The following is a 20,720-nucleotide window of genomic DNA, read 5'->3' on the forward strand; positions in this document are numbered from 1 at the left end:
GCTGTGGGGCTGTGGGGCTGTGGGCTGTGGGGCTGTGGGGATATGGGGCTGTGGGGATGAGGGGATGTGGGGCTGTGGGGATGTGGGGGCTGTGGGGCTGTGGGGATATGGGGCTGTGGGGATGAGGGGATGTGGGGCTGTGGGGATGTGGGGCTGTGGGGCTGTGGGGATGTGGGGATGAGGGGCTGTGGGGCTGTGGGGATGAGGGGCTGTGGGGCTGTGGGGCTGTGGGGATGAGGGGCTGTGGGGCTGTGGGGATGAGGGGATGTGGGGCTGTGGGGCTGTGGGGATGTGGGGCTGTGGGGATGAGGGGATGTGGGGATGTGGGGCTGTGGGGCTGTGGGGATGAGGGGCTGTGGGGATGTGGGGATGTGGGGGCTGTGGGGCTGTGGGGCTGTGGGGATGTGGGGATGTGGGGCTGTGGGGATGAGGGGATGTGGGGATGAGGGGGATGGGGGATGCGGGGATGTGGGGATGTGGGGATGTGGGGCTGTGGGGCTGTGGGGGCTGTGGGGATGTGGGGATGTGGGGATGTGGGGATGTGGGGATGTGGGGCTGTGGGGATGGAGCTGTGGGGCTGTGGGGATGTGGGGATGTGGGGCTGTGGGGCTGTGGGGATGAGGGGATGTGGGGCTGTGGGGATGGAGCTGTGGGGATGAGGGGATGTGGGGATGTGGGGCTGTGGGGATGTGGGGATGAGGGGATGTGGGGATGTGGGGATGTGGGGCTGTGGGGATGTGGGGATGTGGGGCTGTGGGGCTGTGGGGATGTGGGGATGAGGGGATGTGGGGATGTGGGGCTGTGGGGATGTGGGGCTGTGGGGATGTGGGGCTGTGGGGCTGTGGGGATGGAGCTGTGGGGATGAGGGGATGTGGGGCTGTGGGGATGTGGGGATGTGGGGATGTGGGGCTGTGGGGATGTGGGGATGTGGGGATGTGGGGATGTGGGGCTGTGGGGCTGTGGGGCTGTGGGGATGTGGGGCTGTGGGGATGTGGGGATGTGGGGATGTGGGGCTGTGGGGATGTGGGGATGTGGGGATGTGGGGCTGTGGGGCTGTGGGGCTGTGGGGATGTGGGGCTGTGGGGCTGTGGGGATGAGGGGATGAGGGGATGTGGGGCTGTGGGGCTGTGGGGATGTGGGGCTGTGGGGATGTGGGGCTGTGGGGATGTGGGGATGTGGGGATGTGGGGATGTGGGGCTGTGGCAGCCCCAGCCCCAGTGCCCAGCAGCACCCCAGCAGTGGCAGGGGCTGAGTCACCCCTGCTGCTCCCACCCCTTTGAAGTCTCCTCGCTGTAATGAGATTTTGTGGGACACCTTTGTGCACGAGCCCAGGCTCTCTCATTCCACAGGATTTTATTGGCTTGGCCGCTGCAGCTCTGTTCCTTCTTTCTTTTTTTTTTTTTTTCCTAAAGAGAAATAAAATTTATTGTATGTTGAAATAGCAAAGACTTAGCTGGCTTCTTGCTCTGCTGTTCTAGGCAGAACAAAATGTGACTGAATGCTCTCAGGAAAGCCAAAACAAAATTACAGAAGTAATATGTTGCTGCACTAAAATCGCTTTCTCTTGATAATTTCTGGTTTCCAGCTGACAGGATGGGTTTCTTCAGCAGCAGTATCATCTTCTTTGTGTACTTTTATGGTTTTGTCAGCTCCAGCTGTTAGCACTCTGCTTTCTGACTGGTCAAAGCCACAGGCAAACATTCCTGATGCACTGTCCAAGGAACCTGGCTGTGCAGCTGCATGTACTCTCTGGAAATTGTACCCAGCTCTGCACTCCCAAAGGCGCACGGTGCCGCTCGCAGCTCCTGAGAGCAGAACACCACCAGAATTTACAGCCAGCGTGTTTCCAGTAGCATTGTGACCAGAGGGGTTCTGAATGAAGTTTCCAGCTGGGAATTTCCACACAGCGCCAGCTGTGGTTCTGCTGGAGCAGGGATCCTGGACAAGGATGGAGTTTTCTTCTGAAGCTCCGGGGCTGCTGAGATGGGCCTGGGCTCCCTCTGGGAATGCAGGGGAGAAGAAAGCTGCTCCTCTGGGAATGCAGTGGCTGCTGTTTCCCACTTCCCATCCCATCCCATCCCATCCCATCCCATCCCATCCCATCCCATCCCATCCCACCCCATCCCATCCCATCCCATCCCATCCCATCCCACCCCATCCCATCCCATCCCATCCCATCCCACCCCATCCCATCCCATCCCTCTCTTCCCCGCAGGCAGGACAATCCCTTGCCCCCCAGCCCGCTACAGCCCTGCCGAGTGCCAGGGCGGCTCTCTGTCTGTCTGTGCGTGTGTCTGTCTGTCTGCAGCGGCGTTTCCGTCTCGCAAACAGCACTTAAGATAACTGTCAGGACACGGCACTAATTGCAGGGCTCGGCAGGGCTCCGAGCCGCCCCTGCGGGAGCGGCCCCAGCCGGGCAGAGGAACCCGAGCAGCGCCGCTGAAATCCCCCGAACATCCCTTAAAGTGTCAGAGCTCCTCTAGCGCAGCCACGGAATTGAATTTTAACATTGTAATTCTCCTTGTCCTTCCCCGTTTTCCATTCATGATTCACTTTATTTAAGTGCTGCCTCGGATCTGTGCCACGATTAGACTTATCTTTTGGAATATCATAACAGTGCTCATTTTTCATTGATCACAGGGGATTTAATGTGTTGCTTTAATTTGTTCTTTAAAGTAAAAAGGAAGATGCTTTTCACAAGAAAAGCATCATTTTAAAGTGATTGAGTAAGTGATATTTATCACTGAAAAAAATCAATCTATACTGTTTTGACTTTCAAAACTTGGTAGAAAGAGGTGTAAGATCTTAACCTGAAGTAGGAAGCTGTGTTTCACAGTTAATGTTTTGATAACTATTTTGGGTTTAAAGTTCTCCAGAATTCCCTACATTTATTAGTAGCCAATGCTACTCATTAACTCTCAGTTTTTACTTGCAGGGCGCAAAAATCACTACCAGTGCTAGAAATTTGCTTTTGTACCCCAAACTAGAAATGGTTTGGGGTCAATCCCATCGCCTTCAAGGTTGTGCACCCAAAGCACCCCGAGGCTCGGAGCATGCCGGGCTCACGGGTGTTTCTGGCCTTGCCAGGGGAGCCGGGGCTCGGCAGGGACGGAGAAACACGGGAGGGAGAGGAAGGGCAGAGCCCTCGGGGGGTCGGGCTGAGGGAGGGAGGTTTGGAATCGGAGCCTGGGGCAAGGCTCCTCACCCACAGGGTGCCTGGGCCCCGCATCGGGCCCAGCGAGCTCTCGGACAGAGGGGTCAGCACGGGGGTGCGGGGTGTCCGCTCGGGGCCAGCAGCCGCACCGGGACGGTCCCCGCCGGCCGCAGCGGCTCCCGGAGCCCCGGCTCCCGGTGCCCTCCGAACCCCGGCTCCGGTGCCCTCCGAACCCCGGCTCCGGGTGCCCTCCGAACCCCGGCTCCCGGTGCCCTCCGAACCCCGGCTCCCCGCGGCCCGGTGCTCTCGGAGCGGGGGCACCTGGCACCCAGCAGAGCAGGGGCACCTGGCAGAGCAGGGACACGGGGCAGAGCAGAGGCACCTGGCGGAGGGCGGGCCCGGGGGTGGGTGGGACCGTCCCCGCCCCTCCGGAGCTCTCGGCCCCGTCCCCCCGGTGCCGCGGGATGCCCGGCACGGCTCGGCGCGGCTCGGCTCGGCCAGCATGAAGAAGCACCAGCCGCACTCGGTGCAGGGCACCTTCAGCCGCCTCTTCGGCAAGCGCCACTCCAGCCCCAGCGCCGCGTCCCTGTTCGCCACCAACCCGCCCTGGATCTTCACGCAGGAGGTGACCTCGGACAGCGCGGGTGGCACCGGTCAGTGTCCCCGGCGGCCGCGGGGCTCGGCAGGGACGGTCCGGGGGCAGAAGGGTCAGGTGGGCTCGGGGGCTCCGGGGGCGCTCGGGGGCTCCGGGGGCGCTCGGGGGCTCCGGGATGCGGCAGCGCCGGTCCCGCGGCTGTGCCCGAGCGGGGCGGGCGGTCCGCACCTCGGCTGGCTCGCTGCCGCTCCCGGCGGGTTAAACTCGGCTCAAAGAGGCTGATGAGTGACTGAAAATCCACTTTATTGCTTCCCGTCGCGCTTTCCCACGCCATGTTTGATCTGCGCCTTGCCAGGTCGGAGTTATTTACTCATAAACCTGTTTCTCGCAGGGCTGCGAGCGAGGACGGAGCTGAGGGTTGCATATTCCTCGGGATTTATTTGTGTTTCTTTGTGGTTTTAATTGCAATACGGTGCCCTGGAGGCTCACGTAGGAGGGAGCCAAATTAATAGTAATGGAGTCAGGTAGATAGAAGATAGCAGTTTGTGGATGAAGTTTGGTGGCTGTAAGAGCCCAACAAACTCTCCCAAGATAAAAAAAAATGGAAGCGCTGCCTGCTGAGCTGTGCAGGGTGAAGTATTGTCTGTGAAAGCAACTGCGAGGTGGTTACACCCCAAAGGCCAAGCTGCTGAAACCAAGATAAAATGAAAATGTGACTGGGAGTTTCATGCAACTCTGCAACCTAGGAGGAAAATTGCTGATTTCTAACTGTTGTAAATCTGAGGAGGATCCAAGCTTCTCTCTGATGTGGTTTGGATTAGAAAAAAGAAAAGAAGTTGCTGTGTCTGCTTATTAGGAGCCTGATTTCCGTGGCTGCGGTTCTGCAGGGGCAGTGCTAAAGCTTTCTGCTCAGGTGTGGGTCGGAGCGCAGGGGAAGGGCCGGGAATCCTGAAACCCGAGCCTGAGGAGCAGCTGGTGAATCGCTCCTTCCTTAGCATCCTCCTGGCGTTTCTGCCCGGAATGGGGCTCGGTGAGGGCGCGGTGGCAGTGTGGCAGTGGGACACCACGGCTGGGGGGACAGCAGCCCAAAGGGGGACAGTGGGGACAGCAGCTCAAAGTGAGGGCAGGAGCCCAAAGGGACAGCCCAGGGAGGGGGACAGCAGCCCCAAAGTGGGTACAGCAGCCCCAAAGTGGGTACAGCAGCTCAAAGAGACAGCCCCAAGGGGGACAGCAGCCCAGGGGCCAGCTGTGCTGTACCCAGACCCGCACACAGCACATCCTGGTCCTGCCCCAGCAGCTCCAGCCCTGGCGCTGTTTCTGGGCCATTTCCTGCAGGGCTCCGTGCCTGGAGGAGTCCCCTGCTCCTGCTGATCCCCACCTTGGTTTCTCATACAAAGTAAACACAAGTTAGGCAATGTGCAATGGGTGTAGGTTTGCATGTCCCTGACTCAGAGATTCCTGAATATAGTGACTGCAGCCTCCTGCTGCTGGGAGCTGTGGGTACCCCGGCTCAAACCTGCTGCGCCTCCTCCAGGTGATGCAAGCCCCGGGGAGGAAGAAGTTCCATTACATGCGTGGCAAATTGTTTGTTTCATTTCCCATGGCTGAGCAAACACGAATGTCTCCAGGACAGGCTGAATGGCAGAAAGGGGCCGAAGCAAGGCCAGTGCTTTGAGCCAGCTGCTTCCCACAGCTTCCAAGGGTGCATTTCCTGATCCCTCCTTCCAGGAAAGGAGGCTGGCAGAGCTCAGGGCTTGCTGGTGATGGGCTCCCAGCAGGCAAGTCCTGTTTATCTAGCAAAGAAAACACAACTACAAGCACTTCATTTTCCTTTAATTAAAGCATTCAGGGTAGCGATGCTTAGTAATCTAGGATCAAAGTCCTTGTGATCTTTAATCCAGTTTCTCACTGGGTTTACCTAGTGACTGTTAAATACAAAACTCATCATTTCAAGTCTCAGAACTACTCTTTTGCTGCTCAGGCTGTCTGAGTCCAAACTCTCCTGTTGCCTTGGCCTTAATCCTGCTCCTTACTCACTGAACGTGGGGTCACCCACAGAGTTAATCATCACAGAATCACAGAGTGATTGGGTGGAAAGGGGCCTTAAAACTCATCTCATTCCACTCCCTGTCATGGGCAGGGACGCCTTCCCCTAGGTCAGGCTGCTCCAAGCCCCATCCAACCTGGCCTCGAGCACTTCCAGGTAATTTGCTGGCACCTCTGTCCTCCCTGGGACTGCAGCAGCTCCTCCTGGGCCCTTCTGGGCCCCTCCCAGGCAGGGTAGGCCAAGCTGGCTGAAGCACAGCTGGGTGGTGGTTTGAAAGCCGGAGAAAATGTGCTTTGTGTAAAGAATCACTTGTAGTGAGAGAAGTCTGGTGTGAGGGAGGGGAGGCTGAGATTGCCTGGAGGGGCAGTGGCAGCAGGGCAGATGCTCCTGGGGGTGTTCCAGGGTAACCTGGGGGTGCCGAGTGGGAGAAGGGAGAAGCTGGCGTGCTCCTGGCCTCTGTGGTGTGTTTGAAGGTTGTGTGGAATTGATCTGCCTCCAGTCCCTGGGCAGAGGCTGTGCTGCCTCATGCCCAGCCCCTGGTGTGGTCAGGTTCTCCATTCCAGGTGTTCATGCAAGTGTTTTCCTTCTGTGGGACGCACACAGAGCTTTTGCTCGCCTCTTCTTCCTAGCCTTGGTGTAAAGCTGTGTCCCTGGGAGCTTCCTCCTGATTTCTTCCCATCTTCCTTCCCCTCTCCCTTCCTCACTATCAGAGTCTGTGCTTCAGAGCACTCCTGCAGCTTTCCCTTCAATCAGAGTCATTTTGTTGTTTCCCCCTCCTTCCTCAAACTCAGAATTTCTTTAATGTCTGTCTCCTTGGCTACGAGTTATTTGTGTATCTCCTTCCAGCCAAGGTGGGGTTTACATGCTTCACTATTTCTGCTTGTTAATTCATGCTGCTAATCAGACACAAAGAACGTAATTAAATTAATTTTATGAGCTTTATTCACTGTCAGAAATAAACCAGCCCAAGAGGTGTGGCTCAAGGTGAAAGCACAGGGCTGGGAACCAGGAATTCCTGACGGCTTCTCCTGCTTGTCACAGCAGGGCCCTGTGACTTCCTGCCCTGCTGTTTCCCCACGCAGGGCAGCGTCTGTGGGCATCCCCTAGAGCAGGCTGGAGCGGGGTGAGGCACCTGGCATCCCCCTGGCTGGGATGGCAGTGCTGTGCCCACAGAGCGCTCGGCAGGGCAGCAGCTGTCCCTGCTCCTGGCCAGCTCTGCTGCTGCTCAGAGCAGCCAGGACTGCCTCCTGCTCCTTCTGAGCCGCTCCAGTTCATCCTGCAGAGCTCAGGGAAGGCTCTCTGTGCTCTGCAGGAGCGTGACAGGGCTGTGAGTGCCTGTCCTGCACACAGGGACCTCCCTCTCCTGTCTCCCTCTCACCTCCAGGACACCCAGCTTTTCCTCAGGGTCTGATGGGCTCTGCCCACCCCTGGGGGTGCTGCAGCGAATTCTGCCCAGCTCTCTGTGAACTCGGGGTGTCTGTGCTGTTGTCAGCAGTGCCCAGCTCAGTGCTGCTGCTCACGCTCTGCTCTCCCCCCAGGTGATGTGATCGAGGTCTATTACGGCGACAATCGCTTCGGGACGGTGACAGACTCGGGCACAGCCACGCTCAAACCGCGCCCGAGGGTCCGGCCCCTGCTCACCTTCCTGCCCCTGGTGAGTGCCCCAGCCACTGCTGGGCTGGAGCTGTGCCCAGACCCAGAGCTGCTGCTCTCAGCCAAGGGGAGCAGAAATGAAAGCCGAGCCCCTCTGAAATGAGGCTGGCTACAAGGGACTGGGGGTGATCTGAGCTCAGGCTGCTCTGGGGCATGGAGGAGGCTCTGTGGGAGAGGTGTGAGCACTGTCAGATTGCTTTTTCAATTAAAAGCTAATTGCTGAGCACGGGGATGGTGGATCAGGCTTGCAGCGCAGTTCATCTCCCCGGTGCTGGCAGGATCTGTCCCAGATCAGGAGTGTGTGTGGCTGGAGGCAGCAGTGCTGCGCCCAGTCCTGCTGAGCACAGGATGAGGGATGCTGTGGTGGGCAGGGGTGATTCCTTTCAATCTCTGTATGAAAAACCATTCCCTGCAGAGCCACCAGGGCTGCAGCAGCAGCAGCGGGGCCAAAGCAGCCAGAGCAGAGGGCCTGGGGGTGGCTGTAAGCCCAGGATTCAGGCTGGCTTTGAGGAGCCCATGAGCACTTCCCAGAGCTCTCATCCCCTGAGGAGCACAGAGGGGAACAGCATTCACAGACTCCCAGGGTCTGGTTGGATGGGACCTTAAAGCTGCTCCTGTCCTACCCCTGGCACTAGAGCAGGGTGCTCAGAGGGGCTCTGGAGGTGGCAGTAGTTAAATTGAAGTGATACCTGCAGGTCAGTAAAATGCTTCAATCCTTTGGTCTTGACCAGGGGGAGACCTCTGCTAATGGAAGAGTGAGTGGTAGAGGGGTTAACAGCAGGAATGCCCCCGGGACAATCCTCAGGGCTGTCACCCGAGCCCTGGTGCTGCCCACACAGGCACAGCTGGCCCCGGGGCTCTCTTTCCCTTCTGAGGGTCCCTCACAAACCTGGGCTGCTCCTCCCAGTAGCAGCTCTGACTGGAGGAATTGCAGGAAAAGGCAGCGTTTTGGAGGCCCGGTGTGTGTTGGAGGTTTGCACGCTTTTGGTGAGGTTTGATCATGATTTGATCTGGCACAGGCTCTGCTGCTGCCTCGCACATACCTGCCGCAGGTACACACCTGCACGGGGCTGTTCTGCAGCTCCTGCCTTAACCCTTTCCCCCCACCCACCCACGGAGCAGCTCCGGGTGAGTCAGGAGGATGCTCCCGCCCTGCCCTGCAGCTCCTGAGCCTCTGCACCTGGCAGCTCTTCCCACAGGAGCAGCTCCCTGCCCCAGCCCTGCTGTCCCCCCGAATCCAGCAGGGACTGCACGAGGGGGGTCCCCCCTGCTCCCCCAGCGCTGCAGGAATCCCAGGGAATGAACTCCTGCAGCAAGCTCCACCCTGCCCCAGCTCAGAAACAGGGAGTTTGGGGGCAGCTCCTATACTCAGAGAAATTCTTGGTGTCTCTGAGACCCCAGGGTGCTCAGCAGATGTATTTTGGGTGGCTTTTGTAAGGGGCAGCCTCAAACCTTGGTCGTTGAATGGGTGGGCTCCCGAGAGCTGGGGACCACGGGGACGGGCAGGCTCCCTTCACTGGGATGGCTGACTCTGTTCCAGGGGTGAAAAGTGATTCCTGGTGGTTGCAGTGAAAGCTTCCCCCCACGGGATCCTCAGCAGGCACCAATCTGATTCAGGTACCACAAACTGGAAATGCAGGTTCCTGGCACAGCACCCAGAGCCTGCCCTGAATCAGCTGGAGCTTTTCTGGGCTGGCCACACCCCGAGCAAGCCGCGGGAACAATCTTCCCAGCCATCTCTGCAGACTGGCAGCGTGCTGGGGATGCTTTCCGCCTCAGAAGCCAGCTCATGACGTGGGGATGGGTGGTTTTGGAGAGATGCTGAGCATTAGCCGCTGCCACAGAAGGTTTTGGTGAGGAACAGGCTTGCCCAGTTTGAAATGACACGTCCAAGAGTTCTGCTCCTCTATGGAGTGCAGGCTGTGTCCTCCAGCTCCGCAGGGCTCTGTTCTGACCGCCAGTCCCTCTGCTCTCCTCCAAGCAGGTGATGCAGAGCTCAGACACTTTTGTTTCCCTGCAAACCAGCAGCTCCCCTCGGGGTGCTCTGCAAACCTGCAGCAATGCATTTCCATTGCAAATGGGGACTGCTGGTTTGTGATTTTGGTATCTCACTGCTCTGGACAGTTTAACTCTCAGCTCTTGTAGTGCCTCTCTTGGCCTTTGTCTTCCCTCTGGCTCTCAGATGAAGTTCAGGATCTGCCCTCGTGCCTTTGCAGCCCTTGGCTTCTCCATCAGCCCGGAGGTGTCTGGTCCTTTGTGCAATCCCAGGGACAGGAATTCCCTCACTCCTGGCTCAGTCCCTTGTGCTTATAGGGGATATTTGGTCATCTGCACGTAGCAAGTGAAATATGTGCATTTTCCCATTATTTTGGCCAGAGCTGGGGCATTCCAGGGCTCTTCCACAGGAGCCCAGGTGCTGCTGTTTTATCAGCTCTGCCCCAGCAGCTCCTGATCTCCCCGGGCAGGGCAATGTAGCTGTGATGAGCCTGGATGGGGCTGGATGGACAAATCCAACTGACCTTTGATCCAGGAGACTTTGGAATCCCACGGCAATCTGATGTAAAAACGGTGATAACGGCAGAGAAAGGCAAAGGGCAGGGGCTCAATCATTATCCAGGCTTTTGTGTGCAGGAAATGGCTCGGGGAGAGGCGCAGGCTGATGGCAGGATAACATTTCCTTTGTCAAGGGCTGTTAGCAGCGCAAACAGCTGCCTGGGGTGAGCAGGAATGGATGTGGGGCCTGCGAATGGGACGGTGTGTCCCATCGAGCTTTGTGTCTCTCTGACATTGCCTTGTCCCGAGATGGCCCCAGGCCCGGTGTGAGACCCCCGGCCGTGCTGCTCACCCAGCTGTGCCCGGCTCACCCCAGCTGTGCCCTGCACACGGGTGCCCAGGTGTGTCCCGGGTGCCCAGGTGTGTCCCGGAGCCACCCCAGCCCCTCGGAGCCACCCCAGCCGTGAGTCAGGGACAGGAGAGGCTTTGCTGCTGGCAGAGCTGTCAGGCTCCAGGTGAGTCACCTGCCCCAGTGGCTCACCTGGGTGGCTGCAATTACCAGTTACAGCAGTGCCCTCGCTGCAGGCGCCCTCCCGGGTGTGTAGGCTGCCAAATTGCTGGTCCTGTACCAGCTACAGGCACTGCTGAGCTCTCAGCATGAGCGTGAAGGGAGTAACTGAGCACAACACAAACCACACAAGGAGCAGCTTTCCCCAGAGCGCTCAGATATGCTGGTGCCAGTTTCACAAAAGCTGGAGGTCTGTCTGTGACTGTGTCGGTGCTTGCTGCAGAGAAATGCCCATCAAAGTACCCACTGAACGCAGGGGAGCTGCTCAGTGGCTGGTACATCGATGGTGTGGGGCTGATGCTGCTGCTGGCAGCTGGGCAGCCCCGAGGGGGATGTGAAATAGCTGAATTCCTCCAGGGGGATGTGAAATAGCTGAATTCCTTGAGGGAGATGTGAAGTAGCTGAATTCCTCTCCAGCCCTCGTGGCCTCTGTAGCCTTGATGAGTTCACTCATCCCCTCAAAGCCTGTCAACAGCAGCTTCCACAGGGACCTCCGTATCACAGACACTGCCCTGGATCCCATCAGGGCTCCTGTGGACAAATTACCAGCTGCTTGTCAGCCCTTTGCTCTGATCCCTGGCTGTAAGACTGACAGCTCTGTTTTCTCAACTCCTGCAGAACGCCCAGGAATCCCACGGGGTGGCTGTGCCAACGCCGTCGGTGCCAGAAGACTTTGTGGAAAAGGCAGCTCTTGGTAAGGGATGTTCTCTGTGGAGTCCTGGCCAGCACAGAGTGCTGCTCACCGAGCCCTCAGGGCAGGAAGTGTGTGTGTACCCAGCTCTGGAGCAGACAGCCTGCTCATATATTTTCATGCTAAAATAGAGTCTGCTATTAATTATTTTTTGAGGTCATTGAAAATTAATTAATTCCTCAGGAGCGAGGCAGAGTGGCTGTTGAGTTCAGGAAGTTTTAGACCAGCCTGGCAAGGGGCTGGCTGGCTGGGCAGGCCCCTGGCACAGGCCTGGCTCAGCAGTGATGGGGAGGTGCTCACACGGCTGTGCTCTCTGCTCCCGCAGGCTCTGGCTCCCAGCTCAATGGCAATATTCGCATGTACAGCTCCGTGGGGGACCTGCGCCCGCAGGCCCTCGATGGGCACGACCTGGATGAAGACATCCCCCCGCCGCCATCGGTGCCCCCGCCGCCCCCTCCCGCGCCCGTGTCACCCCCCGTGGCCTCGCCGGTCCCTCCACCCCCCGAGATGCTGCCCCCGCCGCCGCCAGTGCCACCCGAGCCGGTGCCACCGCCTCCCGCCATGGCAGCGCCGCCGCCACCCGCCTCTGCCCTGTCCTCGCCCAGCACCCCAGCTCCTCCTGACTTCATCCCGCCGGCCCCGCCGGGCGCCCGGGACCCCTTCGGCCCCGGCCTGTCCAAGTGGAAATCCGAGACCGTGCTGAACTCAAGGCAGGGGGACACTGAGGGGCCGCTCTGCGCCGCCGAGCCCGGGGTGCCTGCAGCCCCCAGCCCCAAGGAGAGCCTGCTGCAGCCCAAGGCCGAGCCCCACCTGACCTTCCCCAGGTCGTTCAAGGTGCCGCCGCCGGCCCCGGCGCGGTCCTCGTCCATCCCGGTGCAGGAGGGCCGGCAGGAGCCCGTGCCAAGGCAGCCTCACGCCCGGCCGCCCCTGCCACCCTGCTTCACCATCAGAGCTGCCAGCAAGGCACGGCCGGGAGAGGCCGAGCAGAGGAGCTCCGGGCTCAGACAGGGCCTAGGGAAGGCGGCTGTGCCCCCTCCACTGAGCCCCAAGCCGGGCACAGGGCTCAGCCAAGGCGTGAATCCCACCGGGCGCTGGTCCCCTCTGCCAGGCTCCGAGGGGGAGAGGATTCCCCAGCTGAAAACAGCCGGGAGAGACTCCCCTCCAAAATCTGAACCTCTCACTGCCAACGACCTGGATCTGCCTCCTCCGGACTACCCGAGCTGCGAGGATGACTGGAAGGACGCCAGCAACCTGAACAAGCTGCGGGACGAGCTCTCAGCGCTGCTGCGCTCCCCACGCCGCGAGGAGAGGCCGCTGGAGAGGCCAGGAGCTCCCCAGCCCATGGACAGCGGTCACAGCCGTGCTGGCAGCCGTGAGCCAGGGCTCAGTGAGCCCCAGATCACCAGGAAGGACACAGGGTTATCCAAGGGAGGGGACAGTGAGAAGAAAGAGGCACCCAGCAGCCCCCCCAGCACCAGTGGGGGCTCCCCAGCACTGCAGTCACCGCCCCGGAGGGCAGCCCTGACACACAGCCCCGCAGTGTGATGACGATCAGGAACGAGCTGGAGGCTGTGCTGTCCCTGAAGAAAGAGGGGAAACCTGTCCCAGGGCTCAGCAGCCAGAAGCAGGCTGTGGAGAATGGCATCAGCACCCCACAGGTGAGGAAGAGCCCCCCTGATGTAAGGAAGAGCCCCCCTGACACGAGGGACTCCGTGGGGCCAAAGCCGGTCCCCAGCCCGCTCCCAGCCCCGGCGGCTGCTGTGGAGAAGGATGAGACAGCCCACGAGGACCATCCTGCTCCTGCTGCTGGCAAGGTCACAGAGGACGTGAGCCCTGCTCCTGGGTCCCTCAGCAGCAGCGTGAGTCCCCCAGAGCCACCCCAGGGACCGGCAGAGGAGCCCCCAGCTCCCAGCCCGCCCCCAGCCCCTGTGTCCCCTGCACAGAGCCCAGCACCACAGCCCAGCTCCGCTGTCTTCCAGTACAAAGTGCACCGGGCTGGGGCCAGCTCGGCCCAGCCGCCCCATGCCCTGGGCTCTGCTGAGCCTCCCTGCCCCGGGAGCTCGGGCAGGAGCCCCCCGGGCCCCTCGGGAGCGGGGCAGGAGGAGGTGCTGATGCCCCCGGGCCCCTCGGGAGCGGGGCAGGAGGAGGTGCTGATGCCCCCGGGCCCCTCGGGAGCGGGGCAGGAGGAGGTGCTGATGCCCCCGGGCCCCTCGGGAGCGGGGCAGGAGGAGGTGCTGATCCACCCGGTGACGGGGGAGCGCGTGGAGCGGGGCTCGCCCATGGCCCTGCTGCTGGCGGCCCGGCAGCGCGCCCAGCGGGGCCGCCAGCCCGGGGACGGGGCAGCCTCGCACAGGGTGAAGCCGGCCCTGAGACTCGGCAGTGCCTCGTCAGACACCACCTCCTCCACCAGCTTCTTCCGCCACGAGTCCAAGCCCTTCTCCTTCACCGTGGTGCCTCGGCCGTCTGCGGCCAGCCCAGCGGGGTCTGGCTGGAGCAAGCCCCCCTCCTTCTCCAGCTCCTCGGAGCAGGGCCGGGCCGTGCGGGAGGCGCAGCCCCCCGGGCCCCGGCGAGCGGCCGCCTCCAGCCTGCTCCGGGGCCTGCTGGACTCGGGGCAGCCCGGCCAGCCCGGCCCGGCCCAGCACGGAGCGCCCGGCGAGGAGGAGAACGGGGACACGGCGCTGGACTTTGGCATTATCCCGCCGCCCCCCGAATTCAGCAACGAGGCCAACGAGGCTCTGCTCCCGAGCCGAGAGGAGAACCGCAAGTGCCCCAGTGTCCCTGACAGCAGCCGGGGCTCGGGAGAGCCGCGCTATTTCAGGTGGGCTGGCTACAGCCGCAGCTACGGGGGCAACAACCAGGAGCCAGCGGCTCTGCCACCCTTGGAGAAGAGCTGGAGGAACGGAGACCTCACACCACAGTACCCGGATCACAGCAGCTCCTCGAGCTTCCCCAGCCACGGCCCCAACCCACGGCCGCTGATCAAGAAGCGCCTGTACATGTCGGAGCCCGACAGCTCCTACCCCCGGGCGGCCGCAGCCCCCCGGGCCTCGGGCACCCTGTCCTCCACGCTCTCCTCCTATGGCCCCGGGGGGTTCAGCTCCACGCCCGGGGAGGGGGCTCGCCGCCCGGGCCCCGGCCACAGGAACGGCCCCTCGAGCGCCCAGGGCAGGCGGGCGTCGGCGGACGCTGCAGGGAAAGCCATGGTCTACGGCGGCACCGGGGCTGAGGCCAAGTACAAGGGGCAGAACGGGGACTTCTCGCCCGCCAGCGTGCTGACAGCCAGCAGGTACGTGCCCCCTGAGCCCATGTGCCCCCCTGAGCCCAGCCTCCCTGCCCTCGCTGTCCCTTGGAATGGCCCCAGAGCAGCACTGGGGCTCCAGGGGAGTCGCTGCCCCTTGGCTCCTGCTGCTGCCCCGCTCCGAGGGCAGTGACTGTCCATGGCTCCTCCCTGGTGTCCGCTGTGACCACCATGCCCGTGTCCCTCCCCATCCCACCTCGCTGCCCCTTGGCTCCTGCTCCGAGGGCTGCTCCCTGGTGCCAGCTGTGACCCCGTGCCCAAGTCCCTCCCCAGCTCACTGAGGGGAGACACGAAGCAGTGAAATGCATCCCCATGGTGCTGACCCAGCACTGAGGTTTACCTGGGCTTGCTTTGGGTGACTGTCCCTCTGTTCTCCCTGCAGGCCTGCCCACAGCACTCCGCACTATGGGGGACCCTCCAACACCTTCACTGTCCGGCCTGGCACCCGCCAGCCCATCTCCTACGCCTACCAGAGCCACCGGTAGGCCGAGCTTGGGGCTGCCCCACTGGTGGCTGGCTGGGAGGGGACAAGAAAGGTGCCTGGGTTGGTCCTTTCCTTCTCTACGGGCGCCAGGGATGGTCCCAACCCAGCCTGGAAATGCACTTGCTTGGAACTGCTGATGGGGAATGAGCCCGAGACTGGACTTTTCTCAAAGACTGCCATGGAGAGTCGTTACTGCGGAGGGCAGGCTGCTGCCGTGTTACGTGAGCAATCGTGGTTTCCCTCTTTCCTGTTCTCCCTCCGGTTATTTTCAGAATTGCAGCCCGAGAGGCTGTCTAGGAAAGCCAAAGAGCATCCTCAGCTCTCTTTAGAGTGCATCACCACTGGGAAGGTTGATTTCAGTTTGGTTTTTAATTGGTTTAACTCCAGCATGTTTGGGAGCAGGGAGAAACAAACTGAGATGTGCACAATGGAAGCAAAGCAGTGTGTAGCTAGATGTCAGGGATTGAAATAAGAATGTAGGGCCAGTGGGATAGGAGGAGAGTTTAGGATGCCTTGGTCCTGACCCTTGCTGTCCTTAAGAGTTTGGAGCAAATCAGTTCTGCCTTAAGCCCAGCTCTGAGCAGTCAGTGCCTGTCCTGCCGAGCAGGGCTCTGGCCCCTTCTCCAGGAGCAGCTTTGGGAGCAGGGGCCCTGCTTTGCTGTGCCTTTTGGTCACTGTAAATGTTTCTGTTGGCAATTATTCCTCGTGGAAGGAGGCTGTGAGGCCTGCCTGGAAGGCTGTGAAGCACTTTGGAGGTGTAGGACACGGAGCAATCCTTTTCCTTGGGCTGGTGGGTGCCAGCGACTCACCCAGTGCTGTGCTGCTGGTGCTCTCCCTGAGGACTCCCTTGCCATTCACAGCCCTGTGCCCCACAAAGTGTCCTCATTTCCTCAGTTAGTAACAAGTGTCCTTATGAACTGTTCCACTGATCTGGGCTTCCATGTGTCTGATCTGGGACTGAGGAGCTCCATTTCAGTGTGACTGTTTGTGCAGGTGGGTGTCTGCAGGGGCACCCAAAGGGAGCTGGCTCCCTCTGTTTTCCCTCAGTGCTGTTCCAGGTGCAGCCCTGCCCCTGCTCCCCTCTGCTGCCTCCGAGCAGCTGCTGGGGCCTGGGCAGGGCTGGGAGCTCTGAGAAGCCTTAAAGAGGGTTCCAGCTTCCAGAGTGAGCCATGGGGTCACAGCACAGCTGACCTGAGTTGTGAATAGCCAACATCCTGAAACTAGAAACAGAGACTCTTCCTCCTAGGTAAACCTGCTGAAAATCACTGTAAGATAGCTGTAAAAACTTGTAGAGAATTTTTTCTTGTCACTGATAAACTGAAAGCACTTTGAGACATGAGTCTGTTTTTATGGAAAGCACTTTCTATTTTCAATGCTATAAATGCCACTGGTTCCACTCCAGCTTACCCTGCCTGGCACACACCTGGATGTGGCCTGCAAGCAGATCTTGCTTTACAATGCAGCTCAAAATCAGGGATAAATTTTCCTTCTCTGTGGAATTCTCAAAAGTTATCTTGATATATGAGTCATGTCATTGACAATCTGTGTTTTGTGTTATTTCCAGCTTTACCTAATAATTTAACAGCCCTTTCAGGTATTGCAGCAGCTTTAAAGTATTCTGAACTTCACTTTGCTGTGAATAAAATGAAAATGCAAATACAATAATCAGTCTAATAGCTAATTCAAAGGGCATTTTTATGCCACCAAGTCACAGTGACTTAGAAGATTTCCATTGCTCACCCCAGCCAATATTGAAATAAAAGGCTTTTAATATCTGGGCGTTGGTTTTAAAAAAATATTTATGGAGAAAAGTGACTATGGAGTAACTATAAGGACATTTAAATGTGCCAAGTGTCACGTGGAATACCACCTGCCCCAAAACATGGAATTTTCTCCACGCAAGGAGCATCTTGAGCATTCTTATTCATCTGTCGAAGTAAATCCGTGCTCCTCCTTGAGGGGCTTCAGGGTCATGTTTTGGTATTGGATGACGTTTCACCAGTTTAACTTGAAAGCAAACAAAGAAGTGTCTTTGATAATGTTGCAGCTTAATGGTTTTTTCTTACTGATACTTTTTTTTCAAAATAATAAGCTATATTTGCAAACGAGCTCTCAGAAACAATTTTAAGGCTGGGTGGGTAATTTCAGCTTTTAATACTGACTTTGCCCAGGAGTGGGGAGGGGAGGGGGGGGGGGTATGTGTGCAGTGTTCCACCTCAAGAATTCTTCCAAATTGTAATCTCCTGAAGTTTTTTTTTTCTTTTTAGAGAAAAATGTGACACTCCAATGTTGGTATCTGCTTTAAATATCACATTTACTACTTCACCCAGACACACAATTCACATGTAGGTGAAATATGGTCTTAGACACCATGGAGTGTCTCATTTCTAGCAGACATAATTGCTTTAATTTAGTATTAGAAGTGTGATAGCGGAAGTCAGCTTTATGAAATAGCCACTCTTCATTCAAGAACAGCATTCAGGGACTGCCCAGGGGACTGAGCAGTCACTGAATCACGTTGGACTCTGCTCCCAGTTGTAGGACTGGTTAGCATGCAGGTTCTCAGCAGTGGGACTCTTCTATTCTTCACTTTGGACTATCCCTGCTTCTTTTGAATGCATTCAGCAAATTCTGGTATTTCAGGAACAGCTCACCATTGATTCTGGGGCCATTGTGACAAAGGAAGCACTGTCAGAGCTGTTGGCAGCCAAAGCACTTGGGGACAGTTAGATCTCTCAGGAGAGAGGACTGCAGGGGTGGGGACGAGCTCCCCTGCCTGGGACAGGTAACTCTGGATAAACAAACTGTCCTTGCATTCCTGGTCCTGCTCCTCCCAGCTCTTTCACTGCAGAAATTTAGCAATAGAGAAAGAGGAAACAAAACTAAGGGGTATTAATGGAGCAAAGCACCCTGCCTCAGCCCAGTGCTGAGAGCAATCCTGAAGCCTGAGTGTGGAATTATTCTCACTTCACCCTCTCTGATGCAGTGTGGTAATTCAAGTCGTGATACAACTGAAATTATCCCCTGCAGCTGCCTCTTCCTCACAAGTTCCTGCTAGGGGAGTGTAACAGAGCTTTAGCTGTAAAGTATTGAACAAAGTCTCTTATTTATGAGTGCCATTGAACACCAACCTTCTTGCATTAAACATTTCTGGATGTTTTATTACATGTGTGGTCTGACTTTTTTTAATGTTGCTTAGATGGTCTGTCTGCTGGAGGATTGGGAAGTTTGCACATCCCTGAAAGGATGGGGAAAGGTTTGAATTTCAGCTTACCCAGGGCTTGGTCCAGTTTCTCTGAGGCTCATCCGAAGCCTGTGGCCGTGTCAGTGTTTCCAGAAGCCCAGGCAGGGAGGAAGGGGCAGCTGAGCCCCAGGAGCTCTGTCACTCACACCCAGCAGGCTGGGCAGGCTGGCAGAGGAGCAGCCTCTATAAATGGTGCTTGGGCTGGAGCTGCTCGGCAGGGATGAAACTCTCCTGCCTGCTGCAAGTCCCAACTGGAATGCCCAGAACTGCAAGCACAGTGTGAGCAATGCAGGCAGCATAAAAGGCTTGTCTGCAGTGTGGCTGCTCCTCTGCACTCAAGAATTAAACTGATTTGCATTCTCACCTCCTTCAGCCAGCTCTGGCCACAGAAGCAGGCTCTGTGAGGGAGGGAAGGGTGCAATGTGTGCCCTGAAGCTTTACTGGAGCCACAGTCTATGTCCCCAAGTGTCCCCAAACCTGAACTGTGTGTGGTGGGGCAGGGACAGCTGAGCAAGGCACAAACCCCACAGCATTGCCCCCATTCCTTAGGGAGCTGCAGAGCCAGCCAGGACTACGTGGGACTGCTGCTGTCCCTGGGATTTCACTGCCAGCTCTGGTACAGCAACTCTGAGCCACTGGTCCAGCTCTGAGCCGAGCTGCATCCTAACAGTGACTCCTGAATTGCTGCTCCTCTGTGTTTACGAGTGAAAAACCCCGGGTGCAAGAGCCTGACACCCCAAAAGCAGACACTCCACTCCTTCAGGCAAGGAGCAGGGCTGGGGCCGTGCCCTGCCCTTGTCAAGGGCAGCTGCTGCCATCCTGTGGCACCACAAGCACCTGCCAGACGCTGAAGCATCGAGAGTTGTTTGGTCTTTAATTGTAAAAAGGAGTTACTATATCACCAATGAGCTGCTCTCCCCACAGGCTTCAGCACCCACCACGAGTCTTTTGCCACGGACTGTTGTGTTTTGCTCAGGTGTGGCAATATGAGGAACCTAATGTGGCTTAATGTCTGACATTTGAACATTTATTTTTAGCTGTACATGATGGAACCCCAAGTTCAGAGTTCTGGCAAGAACAACTTCCTGAAAGCAGCAGGAGCCAGAGCCTACCTGGCACCAGTGCTGAAGAACTGCAGTACCCTGGCATTGAACAGGAATACGGTGAACATTTATTTAAGAACAGTTTTAATATCAGGGACTGAAATCACAACTTGAACTGTGTGGATGATCTCAGCTGGCTCTTCAGTGCTACAGAAGTGGCCCAGTGAAAGTTAGCCCCAGTTACAAATGAAAACCATCTTCCAAGACATTTTCAGAACCAGCACAAGACCTGTTTCAGTACAGCATCTCCCCAAGAGAGGACTTTGTGGTTCAAGGGGTATTTCTCAGGAAATGTGTCTGTTTTTATCATCATTTACCATTTCTTGTCATACCCTGCTCTAGAACAGGCAGTTGCTGTGAACACCTGTATGACATGGGAATTTAAAAAGCAGCAAGTGAGGTTTACAGAGTATGAGAGAAGTACAGAGCCTGGGAAAGCTTAGTCTGCCTCAAAATTAATTGTGGGCTTTGCACAACTAAACCTATGTGGATGCAGAGGTAAAAGCTGGAAGCAGTGTACATTTAAGTGCTGCTATCATGCTAAAGAACCAGGGGTAACATTCACTTCAATGGTATTTTTGTTTCATCATTCAGGACTTGCTTAATTCTGTCTAGGAAATACTGGGCCAGACCAAGCCATACCTAGAGCAGCAGCAATGCATGCAGAGCAGTGACTTTCTCCAGGTAAGCAGCTGAGTTGGAAATGGATGTAGTATTTGACAAAAACAGCTCTGTGGGTTCTGTGCAGGCTGGCCTGGGGTGGGGCAGTGTCCTGTCCCCTCAGTGCCAGCACAAGAAGTCACTTGTCACAAGTGCGTGGATCTGGGCTATCACTAAGCACAGTCTGGTACAGGAGCAAGCAAATGACAGCCGAAGTCCTTAGTCCAGTTTTACCCCACATAAACCTTCTGTTCACAGCTCTTACCCTCGAGCGAGTTGCCTTCAGCACAGAGGAGATGAACCCTGGTGTCAAAGAGCACAGCACTTGCTCCCTCCTGCTGCCAGTGCCCCCTGGCACGCCAGGATCCCAGCACCATCCCAGTGTTGAACTGCAGGGCTCCAGCTGGGATCCTCACTTTACAACCTGACACCAAACACTGGTATTCTACACCAAACACTGGAATTTTACACCAAACACTGGTATTCTACACCAGTGCACGAGCAGTGCTCACCAGAGGCTCCCCACTGGCACTGAGGCTGAATCCTCTCCACCCACCACGAGCTGCAGTAAGGACAACCTGGAACCCTTCCAGCCCCTGGATCCCAACAGGTATTTTCATTCCACCTGATTTACAGAGCAAAGAACTTGGTTCTAGGGTGAGGCTCTCACATCTACCCAACAAGAGGCGTGTTGGAAACTTCCCCCAGAAGCTTCTATGAATTCCATGGG

At 57.5% G+C, this 20,720-nt stretch overlaps 1 protein-coding gene across 1 annotated transcript; it reads left to right on the forward strand.

Annotated features, from left to right (window-relative positions):
• Positions 1-3,609: 3,609 nt before the first annotated feature.
• Positions 3,610-15,859, forward strand: C26H6orf132 (chromosome 26 C6orf132 homolog). Its single transcript, XM_030965805.1, is given in 6 exon segments — positions 3,610-3,807; positions 7,335-7,450; positions 11,129-11,204; positions 11,527-12,684; positions 12,687-14,487; positions 14,882-15,859. Coding segments are annotated over 6 exon segments (3,405 nt in total). The 5' UTR covers positions 3,610-3,656; the 3' UTR covers positions 14,985-15,859.
• The last annotated feature ends 4,861 nt before the right edge of the window (positions 15,860-20,720 follow it).

The sequence above is a fragment of the Camarhynchus parvulus genome, chromosome 26 (genome assembly GCF_901933205.1).
Source record: "Camarhynchus parvulus chromosome 26, STF_HiC, whole genome shotgun sequence".
NCBI lineage: Eukaryota > Metazoa > Chordata > Aves > Passeriformes > Thraupidae > Camarhynchus > Camarhynchus parvulus.